The sequence below is a fragment of the Nerophis lumbriciformis genome, linkage group LG30, assembly GCF_033978685.3.
Source record: "Nerophis lumbriciformis linkage group LG30, RoL_Nlum_v2.1, whole genome shotgun sequence".
Taxonomy (NCBI): domain Eukaryota; kingdom Metazoa; phylum Chordata; class Actinopteri; order Syngnathiformes; family Syngnathidae; genus Nerophis; species Nerophis lumbriciformis.
Window position 1 is genome coordinate 18,824,477 of NC_084577.2, and position 18,960 is coordinate 18,843,436.

The 18,960-nt window shown below is 41.7% G+C and overlaps 1 protein-coding gene across 5 annotated transcripts in view; it reads left to right on the forward strand.

Annotated features, from left to right (window-relative positions):
* LOC133572760 (arf-GAP with Rho-GAP domain, ANK repeat and PH domain-containing protein 1) overlaps window positions 1-18,960 on the forward strand; it is a 162,973-nt gene that overhangs the window by 27,317 nt on the left and 116,696 nt on the right. For all 5 annotated transcript variants that reach the window (XM_061925762.2, XM_061925761.1, XM_061925760.2 and 2 more), the window contains exon 2: window positions 10,580-11,636. In XM_061925762.2, the coding sequence (XP_061781746.1) occupies window positions 10,585-11,636 (1,052 nt within the window). In that variant the 5' untranslated portion in view covers window positions 10,580-10,584. The remainder of the gene's footprint in view (window positions 1-10,579; window positions 11,637-18,960) is intronic.

The following is an 18,960-nucleotide window of genomic DNA, read 5'->3' on the forward strand; positions in this document are numbered from 1 at the left end:
TGTTCCGCGCCTCTATTGTCGAGGCGGCTGATTGGAGCTGTGGCCGCAAGGTAGTTGGTGCCTGTCGTGGCGGTAATCCTAGAACCCGTTGGTGGACACCGGCGGTGAGGGATGCCGTTAAGCTGAAGAAGGAGTCCTATCGGGTTCTTTTGGCTCATAGGACTCCCGAGGCAGCGGACAGGTACCGACAGGCCAAGCGGTGTGCGGCTTCAGCGGTCGCAGAGGCAAAAACTCGGACATGGGAGGAGTTCGGTGAGGCCATGGAAAACGACTTCCGGACGGCTTCGAAGCAATTCTGGACCACCATCCGCCGCCTCAGGAAGGGGAAGCAGTGCACTATCAACACCGTGTATGGCGAGGATGGTGTTCTGCTGACCTCGACTGCGGATGTTGTGGATCGGTGGAGGGAATACTTCGAAGACCTCCTCAATCCCACCAACACGTCTTCCTATGAGGAAGCAGTGCCTGGGGAGTCTGTGGTGGGCTCTCCTATTTCTGGGGCTGAGGTTGCTGAGGTAGTTAAAAAGCTCCTCGGTGGCAAGGCTCCGGGGGTAGATGAGATCCGCCCGGAGTTCCTTAAGGCTCTGGATGCTGTGGGGCTGTCTTGGTTGACAAGACTCTGCAGCATCGCGTGGACATCGGGGGCGGTACCACTGGATTGGCAGACCGGGGTGGTGGTTCCTCTCTTTAAGAAGGGGAACCGGAGGGTGTGTTCTAACTATCGTGGGATCACACTCCTCAGCCTTCCCGGTAAGGTCTATTCAGGTGTACTGGAGAGGAGGCTACGCCGGATAGTCGAACCTCGGATTCAGGAGGAACAGTGTGGTTTTCGTCCTGGTCGTGGAACTGTGGACCAGCTCTATACTCTCGGCAGGGTCCTTGAGGGTGCATGGGAGTTTGCCCAACCAGTCTACATGTGTTTTGTGGACTTGGAGAAGGCATTCGACCGTGTCCCTCGGGAAGTCCTGTGGGGAGTGCTCAGAGAGTATGGGGTATCGGACTGTCTGATTGTGGCAGTCCGCTCCCTGTATGATCAGTGCCAGAGCTTGGTCCGCATTGCCGGTAGTAAGTCGGACACGTTTCCAGTGAGGGTTGGACTCCGCCAAGGCTGCCCTTTGTCACCGATTCTGTTCATAACTTTTATGGACAGAATTTCTAGGCGCAGTCAAGGCGTTGAGGGGATCTGGTTTGGTGGCTGCAGGATTAGGTCTCTGCTTTTTGCAGATGATGTGGTCCTGATGGCTTCATCTGGCCAGGATCTTCAGCTCTCACTGGATCGGTTCGCAGCTGAGTGTGAAGCGACTGGGATGAGAATCAGCACCTCCAAGTCCGAGTCCATGGTTCTCGCCCGGAAAAGGGTGGAGTGCCATCTCCGGGTTGGGGAGGAGATCTTGCCCCAAGTGGAGGAGTTCAAGTACCTCGGAGTCTTGTTCACGAGTGAGGGAAGAGTGGATCGCGAGATCGACAGGCGGATCGGTGCGGCGTCTTCAGTAATGCGGACGCTGTATCGGTCCGTTGTGGTAAAGAAGGAGCTGAGCCGGAAGGCAAAGCTCTCAATTTACCGGCCGATCTACGTTCCCATCCTCACCTATGGTCATGAGCTTTGGGTTATGACCGAAAGGACAAGATCACGGGTACAAGCGGCCGAAATGAGTTTCCTCCGCCGGGTAGCGGGGCTCTCCCTTAGAGATAGGGTGAGAAGCTCTGCCATCCGGGAGGAGCTCAAAGTAAAGCCGCTGCTCCTCCACATCGAGAGGAGCCAGATGAGGTGGTTCGGGCATCTGGTCAGGATGCCACCCGAACGCATCCCTAGGGAGGTGTTTAGGGCACGTCCGACCGGTAGGAGGCCGCGGGGAAGACCCAGGACACGTTGGGAAGACTATGTCTCCCGGCTGGCCTGGGAACGCCTCGGGGTCCCCCGGGAGGAGCTGGATGAAGTGGCTGGGGAGAGGGAAGTCTGGGCTTCCCTGCTTAGACTGCTGCCCCCGCGACCCGACCTCCGATAAGCGGAAGAAGATGGATGGATGGATGGACGACAAAAATAATAATTAATCAAAATCAGTGTTGTTAGTAATCATTGACCTATTCAAGGCTCCAACTACTTCACATTAAATATTCCACTTTGAAATATTTTTGGGTGAAAATATTGCATATTTTGTCCGTTTGCCATATAAAAGCAAAGGTTTCTTTCTTACTTCACATTAAATATTCCACTTTGAAATATTTTTGGGTGAAAATATTGCATATTTTGTCTGTTTTCCATATAAAACAAAGGTTTCTTTGACAAAAAGGGCATTAAAAAAACAAATAAACCCCCCCCAAAACTTATGATCGATGTTAATAATACTAACACAGACACGTGTTAGCATATTGGCTAATGCTGACGACGCTAGCTTGATTACATTACGATATCACAAACAAATATGCATGAAAACATTCCGACAGACATCACACATGGGACGGTTTAGGAAGTATGAATTGTTTTGGTTACATTGTAAAACGTATAAATAGGGATGTCCGATAATATCGGACTGCCGATAATATCGGCCCATAAGTGCTTTAAAATGTAATATCGGAAATTATCGGTATCTGTTTCAAAAAGTAAAATTCATGACTTTTTAAAACGCCGCTGTACGGAGTAGGGAGAAGTACAGAGCGCCAATAAACCTTAAAGGCACTGCCTTTGCGTGCCGGTCCAATCACATAATACCTACGACTTTTCACGCACACCAAACAAGAATGACAAACTTGGTCAACAGCCATACAGGTCACACTGAGGGTGGCCGTATAAACAACTTTAACACTGTTACAAATAGGCGCCACACTGTGAACCCACACCAAACAAGAATGACAAACACATTTCGGGAGAACATCCGCACCGTAACACAACATAAACACAACAGAACAAATACCCAGAACCCCTTGCAGCACTAACTCTTCTGGGACGCTACAATATACACCCCCCGTTACCCCCTACCCCCCACCTCAACCCCGCCCACCTCAACCTCCTCATGCTCCCTCAGGAAGAGCATGTCCCAAATTCCAAGCAGCTGTTTTGAGGCATGTTAAAAAAAATATTGCACTTTGTGACTTCAATAATAAATATGGCATAATATTTTTTCCATAACTTGAGTTGATTTATTTTGGAAAACCTTGTTACATTGTTTAATGCATCCAGCGGGGCATCGCAACAAATTAGGCATAATAATGTGTTAATTCCACGACTGCATATATCGGTATCGGTTGATATCGGAATCGATAATTAAGAGTTGGACAATATCGGAATATCAGATATCGGCAAAAAAGCCATTATCGGACATCTCCACTTATAAACGTCGCTTGCAGTGATGAATGAAGAATCCATACGAGTAGAACCGCTATGGAAGACTAGTAGATGGAACGGCACCTGTACTTTTGGTTCAAGGCACTAAGCAGGAGGAAATACTGTTGACGTTCGACCCGCAGCATCTGCGGTGGGCAAACTCCTCCAAAAGATGGCGCCTGTTTGTTGAATACAAGAGATTATGGCCAATAACAAAGACAAATCCATGAATTAGCCGCACCGTTTTATAAGCCACACGGTTCAAAGTGTAGGGAAAAAAATTGCGGCCTTATATTCTGGAAAATACGGCAGATTGATGTTGTTAAACTGTTAATAGCACTCACAATAAATACATTGAGACATTTATAGTTAATACATGTGATTGGTATCGGCCAATCTCACTCATGGGTAATCAGTATCAGCAGCATAATACCATGATCAGAACATCACTAGTAAAGATACAGAATCCCTTAAATGTGGGCCAGGGGTCATAAAGGGGCAGAAACCTTTTTTCTCTGAATAAGATCTTGATATATTTAAACTAATTACAATAATTACAGTTGTGTTTGTTTATACTTTATAGCATCATGCCATCAGAAGTCAGGAAGCAGACTAGCATCTCAACAACAACTACTGTAGTTGCAGTTTTATGTACACGTAGACCCCAAAGCATAGCCAAAGCTGCAGCACTCACAGTTCTTAGTGTCACGGGTGCACACGCACAGACACATGTTTTACTTATTATACATACCACAAAAGTTCCTAACCCTAAGCGGCGCCGGAACAGTTCGATTATTGTTCTTTTTTATCGTTAGTACTGTACTTTCAAATATGATGCCAACAATTATAAAGAAGAACCAATTAGTGAAGTAGATAGTAATAACACACAGTTTACAATGAACATTATTGCACTACAAAGGAACAATAAAAATACCAATAGAAATGACAATATTGATAATGAACAGGAATAATTACGTCTACTATCAAAATTGCAATTGCTTCAAATGCAACAGTACATAAATGTAATGAACACTTGAATTACAAAAGAAAGTAGGTAAAGAGTGAGGAAAAGAAAGAGGATCAAACTATATTAACCTTTTAAATTGTTATGGTAAAAATTAGAGATGTCCGATAGTGGTTATTTTGCCGATATTCCGATATTGTCCAACTCTTAATTTGTCGTGGAATTAACACATTATTATGCCTAATTTTGTTGAGATGCCCCGCTGGATGCATTAAACAATGTAACAAGGTTTTCCAAAATAAATCAACTCAAGTTATGGAAAAAAATGCCAACATGGCACTGCCATATTTATTATTGAAGTCACAAAGTGCATTCTTTTTTTTAACATGCCTCAAAACAGCAGCTTGGAATTTGGGACATGCTGCATGAGGAGGTTGAGGTGGGTGGGGTTGAGGTGGGGGGGTAGGGATAGCGGAGGATGTATATTGTAGCGTCCCGGAAGAGTTAGTGCTGCAACGGGTTCTGGGTATTTGTTCTGTTGTGTTTATGTTGTGTTACGGTGCGAATGTTCTCCCGAAATGTGTTTGTCATTCTTGTTTGGTGTGGGTTCACAGTGTGGTGCATATTTGTAACAGTGTTAAAGTTGTTTATACGGCCACCCTCAGTGTGACCTGTATGGCTGTTGACCAAGAATGCCTTGCATTCACTTGTGTGTGTGAAAAGTGTATATATTACGGACTGGGCCGGCACGCAAAGGCAGTGCCTTCAAGGTTTATTGGCGCTCTGTACTTCACCCTACGTCCGTAATTTTACTTTTTGAAACCGATACCGATAGTTTTGAAACCGATACCGATAATTTCCGATATTACATTTTAAAGCATTTATCGACCGATAATATCGGCAGTCCGATATTATCGAACATCTCTAGAAAAAATAGGTTAAGCTTGAGCAGTGTATCGTGTTTGAACCCTCGGTTTCCCCCAGGAAGGGAACAACGTGAATGTGTATATTTAAGGATCCCCCAACCCTTCCTTAACAGAGACAGAGCCTATTTTATTGTGTTTTTTAATCAAGTGAAACATTTTCCTAGCAGACAGATAATTGTACATTCCGGACTATACGCCGTTACTTTTTACCTACGCTTTGAAACCTGCGGCTTATAAAACGGTGCCGATAATTTATGGATTTTCCTTCGCTAACGGCTGTAATGTTTTGTGTTCAGTAGTTTCAATTAAACACAAGCAGAAACACTGAAGTGGTGTGTTATTGTTTGTACTTAGGCGCCATCTTGTGGATGAGTTCGCTTACTGTAGGGGTGGAAATGTACTTCCTGTTTTAATGCCTTAAACCGGACTGAGCATTTCATGGAACCTACTTTTATACCCAATCATGGCACCCACCTGTTCCCAATTTGCCTTTTCACCTGTGGGATGTTCCAAATAAGTGTTTGATGAGCATTCCTCAACTTTATCAGTATTTATTGCCACCTTTCCCAACTTCTTTGTCACGTGTTGCTGGCATCAAATTCTAAAGTTAATGATTATTTGCAAAAAAATAAAATATTTATCAGTTTGAACATCAAATATGTTGTCTTTGTAGCATATTCAACTGAATATGGGTTGAAAATGATTAGCAAATCATTGTATTCCGTTTATATTTACATCTAACACAATTTCCCAACTCATATGGAAATGGGGTTTGTAGATCAAAATTTGTGATGGGCCAGGCCTATCGCATTGTTGAACAGACTTTGTATGCACATGTTTTCCATTTGTCCCCGTTGAATTCTGGACTAAACAAGACAAAAGCACTTGTCTGAATCATGCTACACCCTGATCCCAATGCCATTATAGTCATGGAGGCCCTCCACTGACATAATGCATTCCCTTGCACCGACACAACAACATTCCTAACCTAATGCTAACACAATGGCCACTAAATAGTTAAAAAAGTGTAGTGTAATCATGGTTTTCACAAATACTTCAAAACAAGGCACCGCGCACATACACTTAGTTACTTAAACCAACACTCATATATACATAAATATATATATATATACACTGTATATACATATATACTGTATATACATATATATCTATATATATATATATATACTGTATATATATATATATATATATATATATACTGTATATACATATATATCTATATATATATATATATATATACTGTATATATATATATATATATATATATATATATATATAGATGTATAAAATATATATATATGTATATATATATAATATACATACATATATATGTATACATATACAAAACCCAAAACCAGTGAAGTTGGCACATTGTCCATCCATCCATCCATTTTCTACCGCTTATTCCCTTTGGGGTCGCGGGGGTCGCTGGAGCCTATCTCAGCTACAATCGGGCGGAAGGCGGGGTACACCCTGGACAAGTCGCCACCTCATCGCAGGTTGGCACATTGTGTAATTCGTAAATAAAAACAGAATACAATGATTTGCAAATCCTTTTCAACTTGTATTCAATTGAATAGACTGCAAAGACAAGATATTTAATGCTCGAACTGAGAAACACATTTTTTTTTGTAAATAATCATTAACTTAGAATTTAATGGCAGCAACACATTGCAAAAAAGTTGGCACAGGGCCATTTTTACCACTGTGTTACATGGCCTTTCCTTTTAACAACACTCGGTAAACGTTTGGGAACAATTTTTGAAGCTTTTCAGGTGTAATTATTTCCCATTCTTGCTTGATGTACAACTTAAGTTGTTCAACAGTCCGGGGTCTCCGTTGTGGTATTTGACGATTCATAATGCGCCACACATTTTCAATTGGAGACAGGTACGGACTGCAGGCGGGCCAGGAAAGTACCCGCACTCTTTTACTACGAAGCCACGCTGTTGTAACACGTGCAGAATGTGGCTTGGTATTGTCTTGCTGAAATAAGCAGGGGCGTCCATGAAAAAGACGTTGCTTGGATGGCAACATGGAAAAGCCTTATCCCTGCAGCTATAGCCGCCCTTAACAGCAGGCCCGGCCAACCCGTCTGACAAGCCTGTAAATGTGTGTTAGTCTTGTATGATGTCTTTTTGTTATTTTTTTTGTGTGTGATGTGTAATGTCTAGTGTTTAAATGTACGGCAGTGACAATTAATTTCCCCAAGGGGACCAATAAATCTAAATCTAAATCTAAATCTAATATGTTGCTCCAAAACCTGTATGTACCTTTCAGCATTAATGGTGCCTTCACAGATGTGTAAGTTACCCATGTCTTGGGCACTAATACACCTCTCATACCATCACAGATGCTGGCTTTTCAACTTTGCGCCTATAACAGTCCGGATGGTTATTTTCCCCTTTGTTCCGGAGTACACAACGTTCACAGTTTCAAAAACAATTTGAAATGTGGACTCGTCAGACCACAGAACACTTTTCCACTTTGCATCAGTCCATCTTAGATGAGCTCGCGCCCAGAGAAGCCGGTGGCGTTTCTGGGTGTTGTTGATAAATGGCTTTCACTTTTGCATTGTAGAGTTTTAACTTGCCCCTACAAATGTAGGGACGAACTGTAGTTCCTGACAGTGGTTTACTGAACTGTTCCTGAGCACAATCGCTTGACAATATCAACTATCAAGTTTGGTTGCGCCATCTTGTTGTCTCGCTCTTGATTCTCTGCACGTAGTGAGAAGAGAAAGTAAAAATGAGTGCTGCAGAGAGCAAATCAATTGTTGATAAAACAGGAAAAGTCACCTTGATAGTTTATGACTTGTTGTATTTTTAAATAGACCGTAGCGCTTCGTCGTGCTCATCTTTTCATTTATTCCGCTCCATATTCGGATGTACGGAAACAACAGGTAGGAACTAAAGTGCAGGACTGTGTGAATAAAATAAATCACCAAAAATAACAAATGTGCTACTTGAAAAATAATCATTTGGTCCAATATTATTTAAATAAAAATTACTGCTTGACATAGATTCATCTCCAGTTTTAAATAAGAATAACAGACCAAATAAACGTTACACAGACCACGTAACTTCCTGGCCGTAAACCTGCAAAAAATGGTTCTTTTTAGGTTTCTTTATCTTTACATTTTCAGACTTTGCACTATTGTGTTAAACTTTTTTAAGCATTCCTTACACATTCCTTATTTTTGCACCTTCATTTTAAGAGGTTATTGGTAAGTGTTTATTGTGATTTTAGAATGTTGTTTACATTGATTGTTTTCCATGTTTGTGTTGACATTTCCCCTCCTTTCTGCCTTGATAGCTGAGAGGATTATAATCAGAGGAAGGTTACATTTGAAATAAAAATGTTAACATTTGGTATTATTTTCTCCTGGTCCGTATTTTCCATAGATCATAAAAATATCAATAATTATCGATATGGACCAATATAAAAAAACTTGTATCGTGATACAGTTTTCAGCCATATCGCCCAGCCCTAGTCCACTCACCCGTAAATATTAAGACAGAACACATTTTATCGAGAATAATAATAGTTGTTTAGGTGCAGAAAACATTGCGAAACCCACTTAATCAACAGGATTGTTCACATCTGAAGTGATTGCACATGAGAAGAGTGTAGATGCAACGATATGGAGTTTCTTTGCGGTAAACTGGACGGGCTGTGTGTGTCAATGCGTGTTGTGTAAGTTGCACTTCCTCTGTTGTGCGATTGTGTCCCTTTTGTTTGCTACATTTTGACACGTCTGTAACAGATTATTCACTCGTTTTTTCCTGACCAAGAGGCAACCATGTTGAAATTCATCGTTAGTAATCAGTTTCTAAATATATCAAATTAGGCTTTGACGGACATACTGCATGTTGGGGGAAAATGCAGAAAATTGCTGAACTCATCAAAAATGATTTGTTGTCAACCACTTATTAACACTTCCTCCCTCCTACACAACTTCCTCATTGGTCTTTATTGTCTATCCATTTGCTTTTTATAGTCTGACATTGATGTTTTTATAATTTTAACTAATATTTTCCTTTATCTTATTTTTGGAAGTAAAGTTGTGAACCAACATATTGTCACAAACAACTATCTTAAAATAATGTTGAGGTTTCCCTTTTTTATATTTCCATCCATCAATATTCTCGAGTGAAGTGGTTCTCAAACTTTTTCCCCCAAGTACTATCATAATGACTAACATTGCAATACAGTAGCGTAGTAGGCCTAAATATTCATAAAAAACAAGGCAGAAGCTTTATTTATTATTTATTTAAGTATATTAAATATTTTGGCTACTGTACCATTGCACAGTTTAAACAGTAACACATTGTTTTGTATATATATATATATATATATATATATATATATATATATATATATGTATGTGTGGGGAAAAAAATCACAAGACTATTTCATCTCTACAGGCCTGTTTCATGAGGGGGGTACCCTCCTGACGATTGAGGGTACCCCCCTCATGAAACAGGCCTGTAGAGATGAAATAGTCTTGTGATTTTTTTCCCCACACATACATATATTGCGCTCTACTACGGTATCGAGCACTATTTTTTGGATAACCTTATTAAGACATATATATATATATATATATATATATATATATATATATATATATATATATATATGAAAATAAAACACTGTACTTAAATATTGAATAAAATCTTTGGCGTACCACTAGATGGAGCCGGCTTACCACTAGTGGTACATGTACCAAGGTTTGAGAATCCCTGCTTGAGTAATCATCCAGTCTTATTTACTTCAATAACTCATTTAGCTACTGTGGAAAAATAAACTGTCAAAGTCTGAAGCTTAAAAAAACAAAGGTACTTGCAAAACAACATAATTCAACAAATTATTGGTGTTTAACTCAAGGCCCGAGGGCCAGATCTGGCACCTTGGGCGTTAATTGCTGGCTGAAAATTAGAGCGCTAATTGTTAACTAATTGTTAGCGCGCTATACAAAAGCGGCAATTGGTCGCTGGCAACGAGAGCACTTATCGTTAGCTGGCAACTAGAGCACTAATCTCTAGCCAATAGTAGAACACTAATAGCGAGCTATCTTAAATGCTAACATGGAGTATTATAATACTGCATAATTATGTATTCATGTTATGAATTAATTATTCACATTCAGTCGTTATTAGCTTGTAGTTATTTGGACCATCGATTGTGGTGCAATGACCCTTTTCAAAATGTCATGTCAGCCAAGTTCTTACCTACACTTTACACTAGTCGGAAACACAACTTAGGTACAGTACCATTGGTAGTGATGCTAGCAAGCCCAGTTTTGTGAACAAAATCTACATTGTTCTTCATGCTCTTCCACAGACTGAATGAACCATGATCTGAGGTGTGACTGCATTGACATGTCTCAGCCTGAGTCCTGCGTCGCTGTGTGGGACTGGTTGAGTGGCCTTCGTCTTGAACAGTATTGTGAAGCTTTTGAGGGTGCAGGCCTGTCCACTTTAGCGGAATGCCACAACCTCACCGCAGACCAGCTGGAGCGGATGGGAATCTCACTGCCGGGCCATCGGCGACGCATCCTGGCTAACCTGAACAAATCTCGAGATGTCCCATCTCCGCCACAGTTTGATGCCTATACAATCGATGTACCAGTTGAGAAACCAGAAAGAGATCAACAATTGGAGGAGAACGAGCACCGTAGAGCGTCACCGAGTGGGGGATCACCAGTCCTTGTGCAGCAGGACAAAGGTGTCCTGAACGAAGATCAACAGACCACTGAATCTCCAGTTGGAGACAGAGAAAAACCAGTCCCTCGAAACAAACAAGTGTCCAGAATGAAGGAAGAAATTGAAGAAGAAGACAACAGGATGACAAATGTTGAACCTAAAGTGGAATGCATTGCGGTTGAAGGAGTAGATGCAGAGAAGAAGAGACCAGTTCCAAAAGAGAGGACAAAGTTCCATCTCATTGTACCAGTGCTATTGGATTCTCAACCCTCTTTGCCCCCAGTCCCACCACGGAGCACCTTGAACTCCCCTCCACAGCGCTTTACCTCCGCCTTGACTCCCTCACCCTCTGCACAAAGCCCCGCCTCACCCTACCAGACCATTAATGCCATCGAAATGGAAACTACTCCGAGTAGGCCTTTGTCCTACACTCTGACCCAGAACCCTTCACAAGGACCTGTCCAGCCACCTTGGGTACCCACCTCCCAAACACACTCGCAGACATTATCCCTTCCAGTGCCAGCTCACGATTCAAGCAGTGATGGAACACAAAAAATCCCTCTCACCTCCTTCACAACCTCCTCCCCCAGGGAGGGGAAAACAGCTCCACCACTGCCTCCGAAAGTTGGGGCTGCGCCAAGAGGCCCTCCGAGACTTCCATGCAGGCGTCCTGTACTGTCTTCCAGAACTCACAGGTAAGTGAGTGCAGATTCAGATTTATACTGCTCCTATGTGCGTGGCATTTGAAGGAGACAGGGGCTTAGTACAGCAAAGTCACTCGGTAGAATCATACCTCCACCAAAAAGACTCTATTTGTATTGCTCTTTGTTGTGAACAGGATTTTACAGATGCTACCGTAAGTCACGAGCCAAAGAATAATTATTATAATTTTTTTAGTGATTGCACGAGTAATGCAGTCGAAATGACAAAATCCAGGCATATCCAGCGTCTTTGTAGTGGTCTATTTATATTGTCAGAGTTACACATTTGGAAAAGTATAACCTGGTTTTGCCACACACCAATGTCCACTGCAGAAGACCATGGTTTTCAGGTGGACATACAAGCGTTGGTGGAGGCCTGTCGTGGCTGTCTTATCTTGAGTTTGTTGGTATTTTTCTGTGTGTAGTGTTTTAGTTCCTGTCTCGTGTTCTTATTTTGGTGGCTCTTCCTGTTTTGTTGGTGTTTTCCTATAACAGCTTCACGCCTGTCTCTGAGCACTAATCCCCGCACCTGTTTTCTGTTAGCAATCAACACTATTGAAGTTGAGCCTTTTGCTACCTTCGTGTCGGAACGTTGTTGATTGTTCATCATTTATATCGTTTGTGGACGCGTCTCCTGCTGTACATTCTTACAAGTAAGTCTTTGCTGTCCTCCAGCATTCCGTTTTGTAACCTGATCAGATTGCTTTAGCATACCCCTCCTTATGCTTTCAGAGCCTTCTCCAGTGGGCCTCGCCTTTTGTTTATTTTCTTATTAAATACCCTTTTACCTGCACGTTACCTCTTCGGCTTTCTGCATATTGGGAACAGGCCAACAATTGCCGTCATGCGACCCCAGCGTCATTAGTGCTCTCCTTCATACAGTAAGTAGTCCTTGAGGGTACGACATTGCTTGCTGATGGGTCGGAATGCATTAGATAGCTGAATAGGTCTGAACGAGGAGGAAGTAAGAATGTAAACAGATGAAAAACAGGGTTGGTAGGCACAGTGTGAATTGCTAATTATCAAAACATCTTTCAATATTCACTCCTGCATTGAATTGAAGCTCAATGTGTTGGCTTGAGATTAGGAATGTGCCGATCGATCTGCCACTAATCAGTATTGGCTGATTTTCTTGAACAAGGGGATTGTCATTCCCTGATGATGTCTTTTAATGCCGATCACAAACACCGACTAATCGCACGAGTAAATGCGCCAAATTTGACAGCCCTAATAATTATATTTGTCAACGAATCCCAAAGAAAATGTGACGACCTACTAAAATGCTATTTTCTTGCTAACATTTAATGGTAACAAAAACTGTTTTGTTCAAAACTCATCGTCTAGAAAAGGCTTTTTAATGTTTTCCAGACCAAGGACCCTCAAATTGAGGTAGAGGGATAGGGAAGGGGTCGGCAACCCGCGGTTCCGGAGCCGCATGCGGCTCTTTGATAACTCTGATGCGGCTCAGCTGCATACTTGCCGACCCCCCCGATTTTCCCAGGAGATTTCCGGATTTCAGTGCCTCTCGCAGTAAACACCCGGGATTAATATTCTCCGATTTTCACCCTTACAATAATAATAAGGGCGTGCCATGATGGTACAGCATTTAGCGCCCTCTACAATCTGTACAAACAGCGTGCCAGCCCAGCCTCTTGTTATATGCATCTTCTGCTTGCACACGTAAGTGACAGCAAGGCATACTTGGTCAACAGCCACACAGGTTACACTGACGGTGGCCATATAAAACAACTTTAACACTCTTACTAATAATGCGCCAAACTTTGAAGCAAAACCAAATAAGAATGACAAACACATTTCGGGAGAACATCTGCACCTTAACACAACATAAACACAACAGAACAAATACCCAGAATCCCATGCAGCCCTGACTCTTCCGGGCTACATTATACACCCCTGATACCACCAAACCCTGCCCCCACCCCAACCCTGCTCTCTCACACATCAACCCCCCCCTCTGTGCGTCGGTTGTACATTTAAATAATACAAATATAAATAATATAATATGAAATGTAATATATTTGTACATGTTTTTATTTTAAACCAAGGTTGGTGAGCAGGTTGACTACAACAGTGATTTTCAACCTTTTTTGAGCCAAGGCACATTTTTTTAATAAAGAAAATACAGAGGCACACCACTAGCAGAAAAGGTTAAAAAATGAAACTCCACCAGGTTGTCGTGCCTTATTTTGAGTCTATTGTTGTTTTCCTGTGTGTAGTGCTTTAGTTCCTGTCTTGTGCTGTTATTTTGGTGACCCTTCCTTCCTGTTTTGTTGTTTGTTTTCCTGTAGCAGCTTCACGCCTTCCTTTGAGTGCTATTGCCTGACCGGCTTTGTTTTAACAATCGAGACTATTTAAGTTGTGCGTACGCTATCCTTCTTTGGGGGGACATTGTTGATTGTCATGTCATGTACGGATGTACTTTGTGGACGCCATCTCTGTTCCACACACTGTAAGTCTTTGCTGTCGTCCAGCATTCTGTTTTTGTGTACCTTGTCGCAAGTTCAGTTTTGCTTTCGTTTTGCATAGCCATCCCTAAGCTTCAGTGGTTTAATTTTGCATACCATTTTACCTGCACGTCGTCTCCCGCTGTGCTCTGCATATTGGGATCACGACAAACCATCCTCGACGCGTTCCAACTTCTACAAAGCAATGAACTCCCTGCTGCCACCTACTGACATGGAGTATTACATGGTTAACCTGCCTAGCTCTATACAGCACAGACACTCGACAACAGCACATTATTTGCAGATTATAATTGTTGATTTGCAAAAAAATATTTTTTTGGACCAATTAGGTGAAGTTGCAAAATTTCCCACGGCACACCAGACAATATATCACGGCACGCTAGTGTGCCGCGGCACAGTGGTTGAAAAACACTGGACTACAACAATGCCCTTTCTAAACTACACTAGATTAAGTTGGATAATTTTTTATGTTTATTTAAAGATGACTATCTGTTGGCTTACCGATGGACTGGACTCCCATATTCTCTAATGATTTAACAATTCAATAATAATCAATCATCACAATGTATTTCAGTACTTTTCGGTACTTTTCTAAATAAAGGAGACCACAAAAAATGTCATTATTGGCTTTATTTTAACAATCTAAATCTTAATCTTACGGTACATTAAACATATGTTTCTTATTGCAAGTTTGTCCTTAAATAAAATAGTGAACAAACACTTTCAACCACTGTGCCGTGGCACACTAGTGTGCCGTGAGACACAGTCTGGTGTGCCGTGGGAGATGAGCTAATTTAACCTATTTGGGTTAAAAATATTTTTTGCATACCAGTAATTATAGTCTGCAAATGATGTGTTGTTGTTGAGTGTCGGTGCTGTCTAGAGCTCGGCAGACTAACCGTGTAATACTCTTCCATATCAGTAGGTGGCAGCCGGTAGCTAATTGCTTTGTAGATGTCGGAAACAGCGGGAGGCAGTGTGCAGGTAAAAAGGTGTTTAATGCTTAAACCAAAAATAAACAAAAGGTGAGTGCTCCTAAGAAAAGGCATTGAAGCTTAGAGAAGGCTATGCAGAACGAAACTAAAACTGAACTGGCTACAAAGTAAACAAAAACAGAATGCTGGATGACAGCAAAGACTTACTGTGGAGCAAAGACGGCATCCACAAAGTACATCCGAACATGACATGACAATCAACAATGTCCCCACAAAGAAGGATAAAAGCAACTGAAATATTCTTGATTGCTAAAACAAAGTAGATGCGGGAAATATCGCTCAAAGGAAGACATGAAACTGCTACAGGAAAATGCCAAAAAAAGGAGAAAAAGCCACCAAAATAGGAGCGCAAGATAAGAACTAAAACACTACACACAGGAAAACGGCAAAAAACTCAAATTAAGTCACGGTGTGATGTGACAGGTCGTGACAGTACACCTACTTTGAGACAAGAGCTATAGTGATGCATGCTTGGTTATGGTTTAAAGTCAAATCCAACAATTGCGACAACGACTTTTTACTGTCAACTGAGTTTCGCTTTTTTAATGATTTCTGCTGGTGGTGTGCCTCCGGATTTTTTCAATGCAAAAAATGTGCCTCTATATTACCATTTTCACACTTTGCACTATTTTCTTTACACCTTATTAAGTATTTCTTGCAGAGTTCTTATTTTTGCACCTTTATTTTAAGAGGTTGTTGTTCATTTTTAAGTGTGATTTTATAATTGTGTTTACATTGATTGAGTGTTTTCTAAGGTTGTGTTGACATTTCCTTTTCTTTCTGCCTTGATAGCTGAGGGGATTATAATCAGAGAAAGGTTACATTTAAAATAAAAATGTTTACATTTATTTATTTTTTCTCCTCGTCCTTGTTTTGGATTAAAAAAAATATCAATAATTATTGATTTTGACCAATATAAAACACTTACATTGTGATACAGTTTCCAGCCATATCGCCCAGCCTTAATCTGTGGTCCCTTCCCAAGGTTTCTTCTTTTTGAAGGTCTTTTGGGTATTTTTCTTGCCCGGATGTGGGTTTAGATAAGGGGATATTGTTGTGAGTTTGTGAAGCCCTTTGAGACACTTGTGAATAAGGGCCATATATGAATACATTTTGATTGATTTACGTGTGTGGAAAAATTGCAAGGAGATTTTAAAAAATACCGGTAAATTTAACATTGAGTATAATCAACCAAACATTTTACGACCCTCTGCGAACACTTTGGAGGGTCACTGACCGTTAATGTACGGGCTTATGTGGGCTGAAGCCCAGGGGCCCCCGATTTTTAGGGCGGAGTGCACTGGTTGGTGTTCATGGCTGTCAATCACAGACAGCTGTTCTCCGTGTAGTGATTGTGTACTCCTTCTCTCAGCTGTATTGTTTTTTTTCCCTACCACTCCGAGCGGGTCGTGAACCCAGGTCGCCGGTGTGAGAGATAGATAGATACTTTATTATTCCCAGGGGGGAAATTCAGGTTTTCAGCACAATTCCGTTCAAGATAGGACAAACATTGTACAGGGAGACAGAACAGGAATGCTGATGGAGCCACCAAATTACGGCGCACCTTAAAAGGTGGAAAAAAGTTGAACAGGTGGAGGGGTTGGTTAAAAAAAAAAAAGTTGATCTCAGACTGGGCTCTTGGGGAGAGAGGTTAGGGGGGTCCAGACTGAGGCCAAGAAAAAAAACTTGATAGCCACAAGTAGAGTTGTCCGATAATGGCTTTTTTGCCGATATCTGATATTCCGATATTGTCCAACTCTTAATTACCGATTCCGATATAAACCGATACCGATATATACAGTCGTGGAGTTAACACATTATTATGCCTAATTTTGTTGTGATGCCCCGCTGGATGCATTAAACAATGTAACTTTACCGTGAATTGATTAACGTAGACCCCGACTTAAACAAGTTGAAAAACTTATTCGGGTGTTACCATTTAATGTTTAATTGTACGGAATATGTACTGTACTGTGCAATCTACTAATACAAGTTTCAATCAATCAATCAAAAAGAAGGTTTTCCAAAATAAGAGAACAACTTCAACTCCAGTTATGGAAAAAAGGGCCAACATGGCACTGCCATATTTATTATTGAAGTCAGAAAGTGCTTTTTTTTTTTTAACATGCCTCAAAACAGTTTGGAATTTGGGACATGCTCTCCCTGAGATAATCCTGATACTCATTACAACCATGGGAAATACTATACTTTGACTTTCACAAAGTGCATTATTTTTTATTTTTTTTAAACATGCCTCAAAACAACAGCTACAAAAACAATGAAGGCACACAGCTTCAGTCCACAGTATACTAGAGCGTACTTGCCAACCTTGAGACCTCCGAATTCGGGAGATGGGGGGTGAGGTGGGCGGGGTTGGGGGGGGGGGGGGGGGGGTTTAGTGGTAGCGGGGGGTGTATATTGTAGCGTCCCGGAAGAGTTAGTGCTGCAAGGGGTTCTGGGTATTTGTTCTGTTGTGTTTATGTTGTGTTACGGTGCGGATGTTCTCCCAAAATGTGTTTGTCATTCTTGTTTGGTGTGGGTTCACAGTGTGTCGCATATTTGTAACTGTGTTAAAGTTGTTTATACGGCCACCCTCTCCGCTTTGTAGTTCTCGGGTGAAGACAAAATCGTTCTGTGGATTACAATACATCAAAGAAACAGAACACCTTCATGTTGCTTCCCATCCTACACAGTGGAGTTTTACAAGCCTTCTTCTTGGTAGGATCAAAGACCGCTTTTGTCTTCTCGCCGGGAACTCATGGCAACACAAAGTTTTGTGATAACTTAGATACAATTATTCTGACACTTATTGGTTTCATTTCGATGTCCCGCCCTCTACCGTTTGACCAATTAGAAAGTCTGTGAGCGTGTCACATCCAGGTTGTCAGTTACGCACTGCCACCTTCGTTGAGCGACTGCCACTGGTAAAGTCACTAAACATGTCAGGCCTTAGTAAATCTAAAAGGCGTCGTCACGATTCTCAACGTATTCATGATAAAGCCAGGAACAAAACGAGGATTCGTATCGGGGATGCCTTTGAAAGATGGAGACGATTGGAGGCGGCGAAGATTTTTTTCATCTGAGGCCAAACTTGCTAATTTCCTCCTTGATATGTAAGTCAGGCATTTACGTTTTCTTATTATTTGTAATAAATGGAAATGGACATTTCGTATGTAAACTATATTGTCCAATACAGTCTATAATCTTGTTTAACAAAGCTAGTATGTCCGTGCTTGGGGGGGGGGTGTATATTGTAGCATTCCGGAAGAGTTAGTGCTGCAAGGGGTTCTGGGTATTTGTTCTGTTGTGTTTATGTTGTGTTACGGTGCGGATGTTCTCCCGAAATGTGTTTGTCATTCTTGTTTGGTGTGGGTTCACAGTGTGGCGCATATTTGTCAAAGTGTTAAAGTTGTTTATACGGCCACCCTCAGTGTGACCTGTATGTCTGTTGATCAAGTATGCCTTGCATTCACTTATGTGTTTGTAAAAGCCGCATATATTATGTGACTGGGCCGGCACGCTGTTTGTATGGAGGAAAAGCGGACGTGACGACAGGTTGTAGAGGACGCTAAAGGCAGTGCCTTTAAGGCACGCCCCCAATATTGTTGTCCGGGTGGAAATCGGGAGAAATTCGGGAGAATGGTTGCCCCGGGAGATTTTCGGGAGGGGCAGTGAAATTCGGGAGTCTCCCGGAAAAATCGGGAGGGTTGGCAAGTATGTATCGCTCCGTACAGCGGCATTTTAAAAAGTCATTAATTTTCCTTCTTGAAACCGATACCGATAAATTCCGATATTAAATTTTAAAGCATTTATCGACCGATAATATCGGCAGGCCGA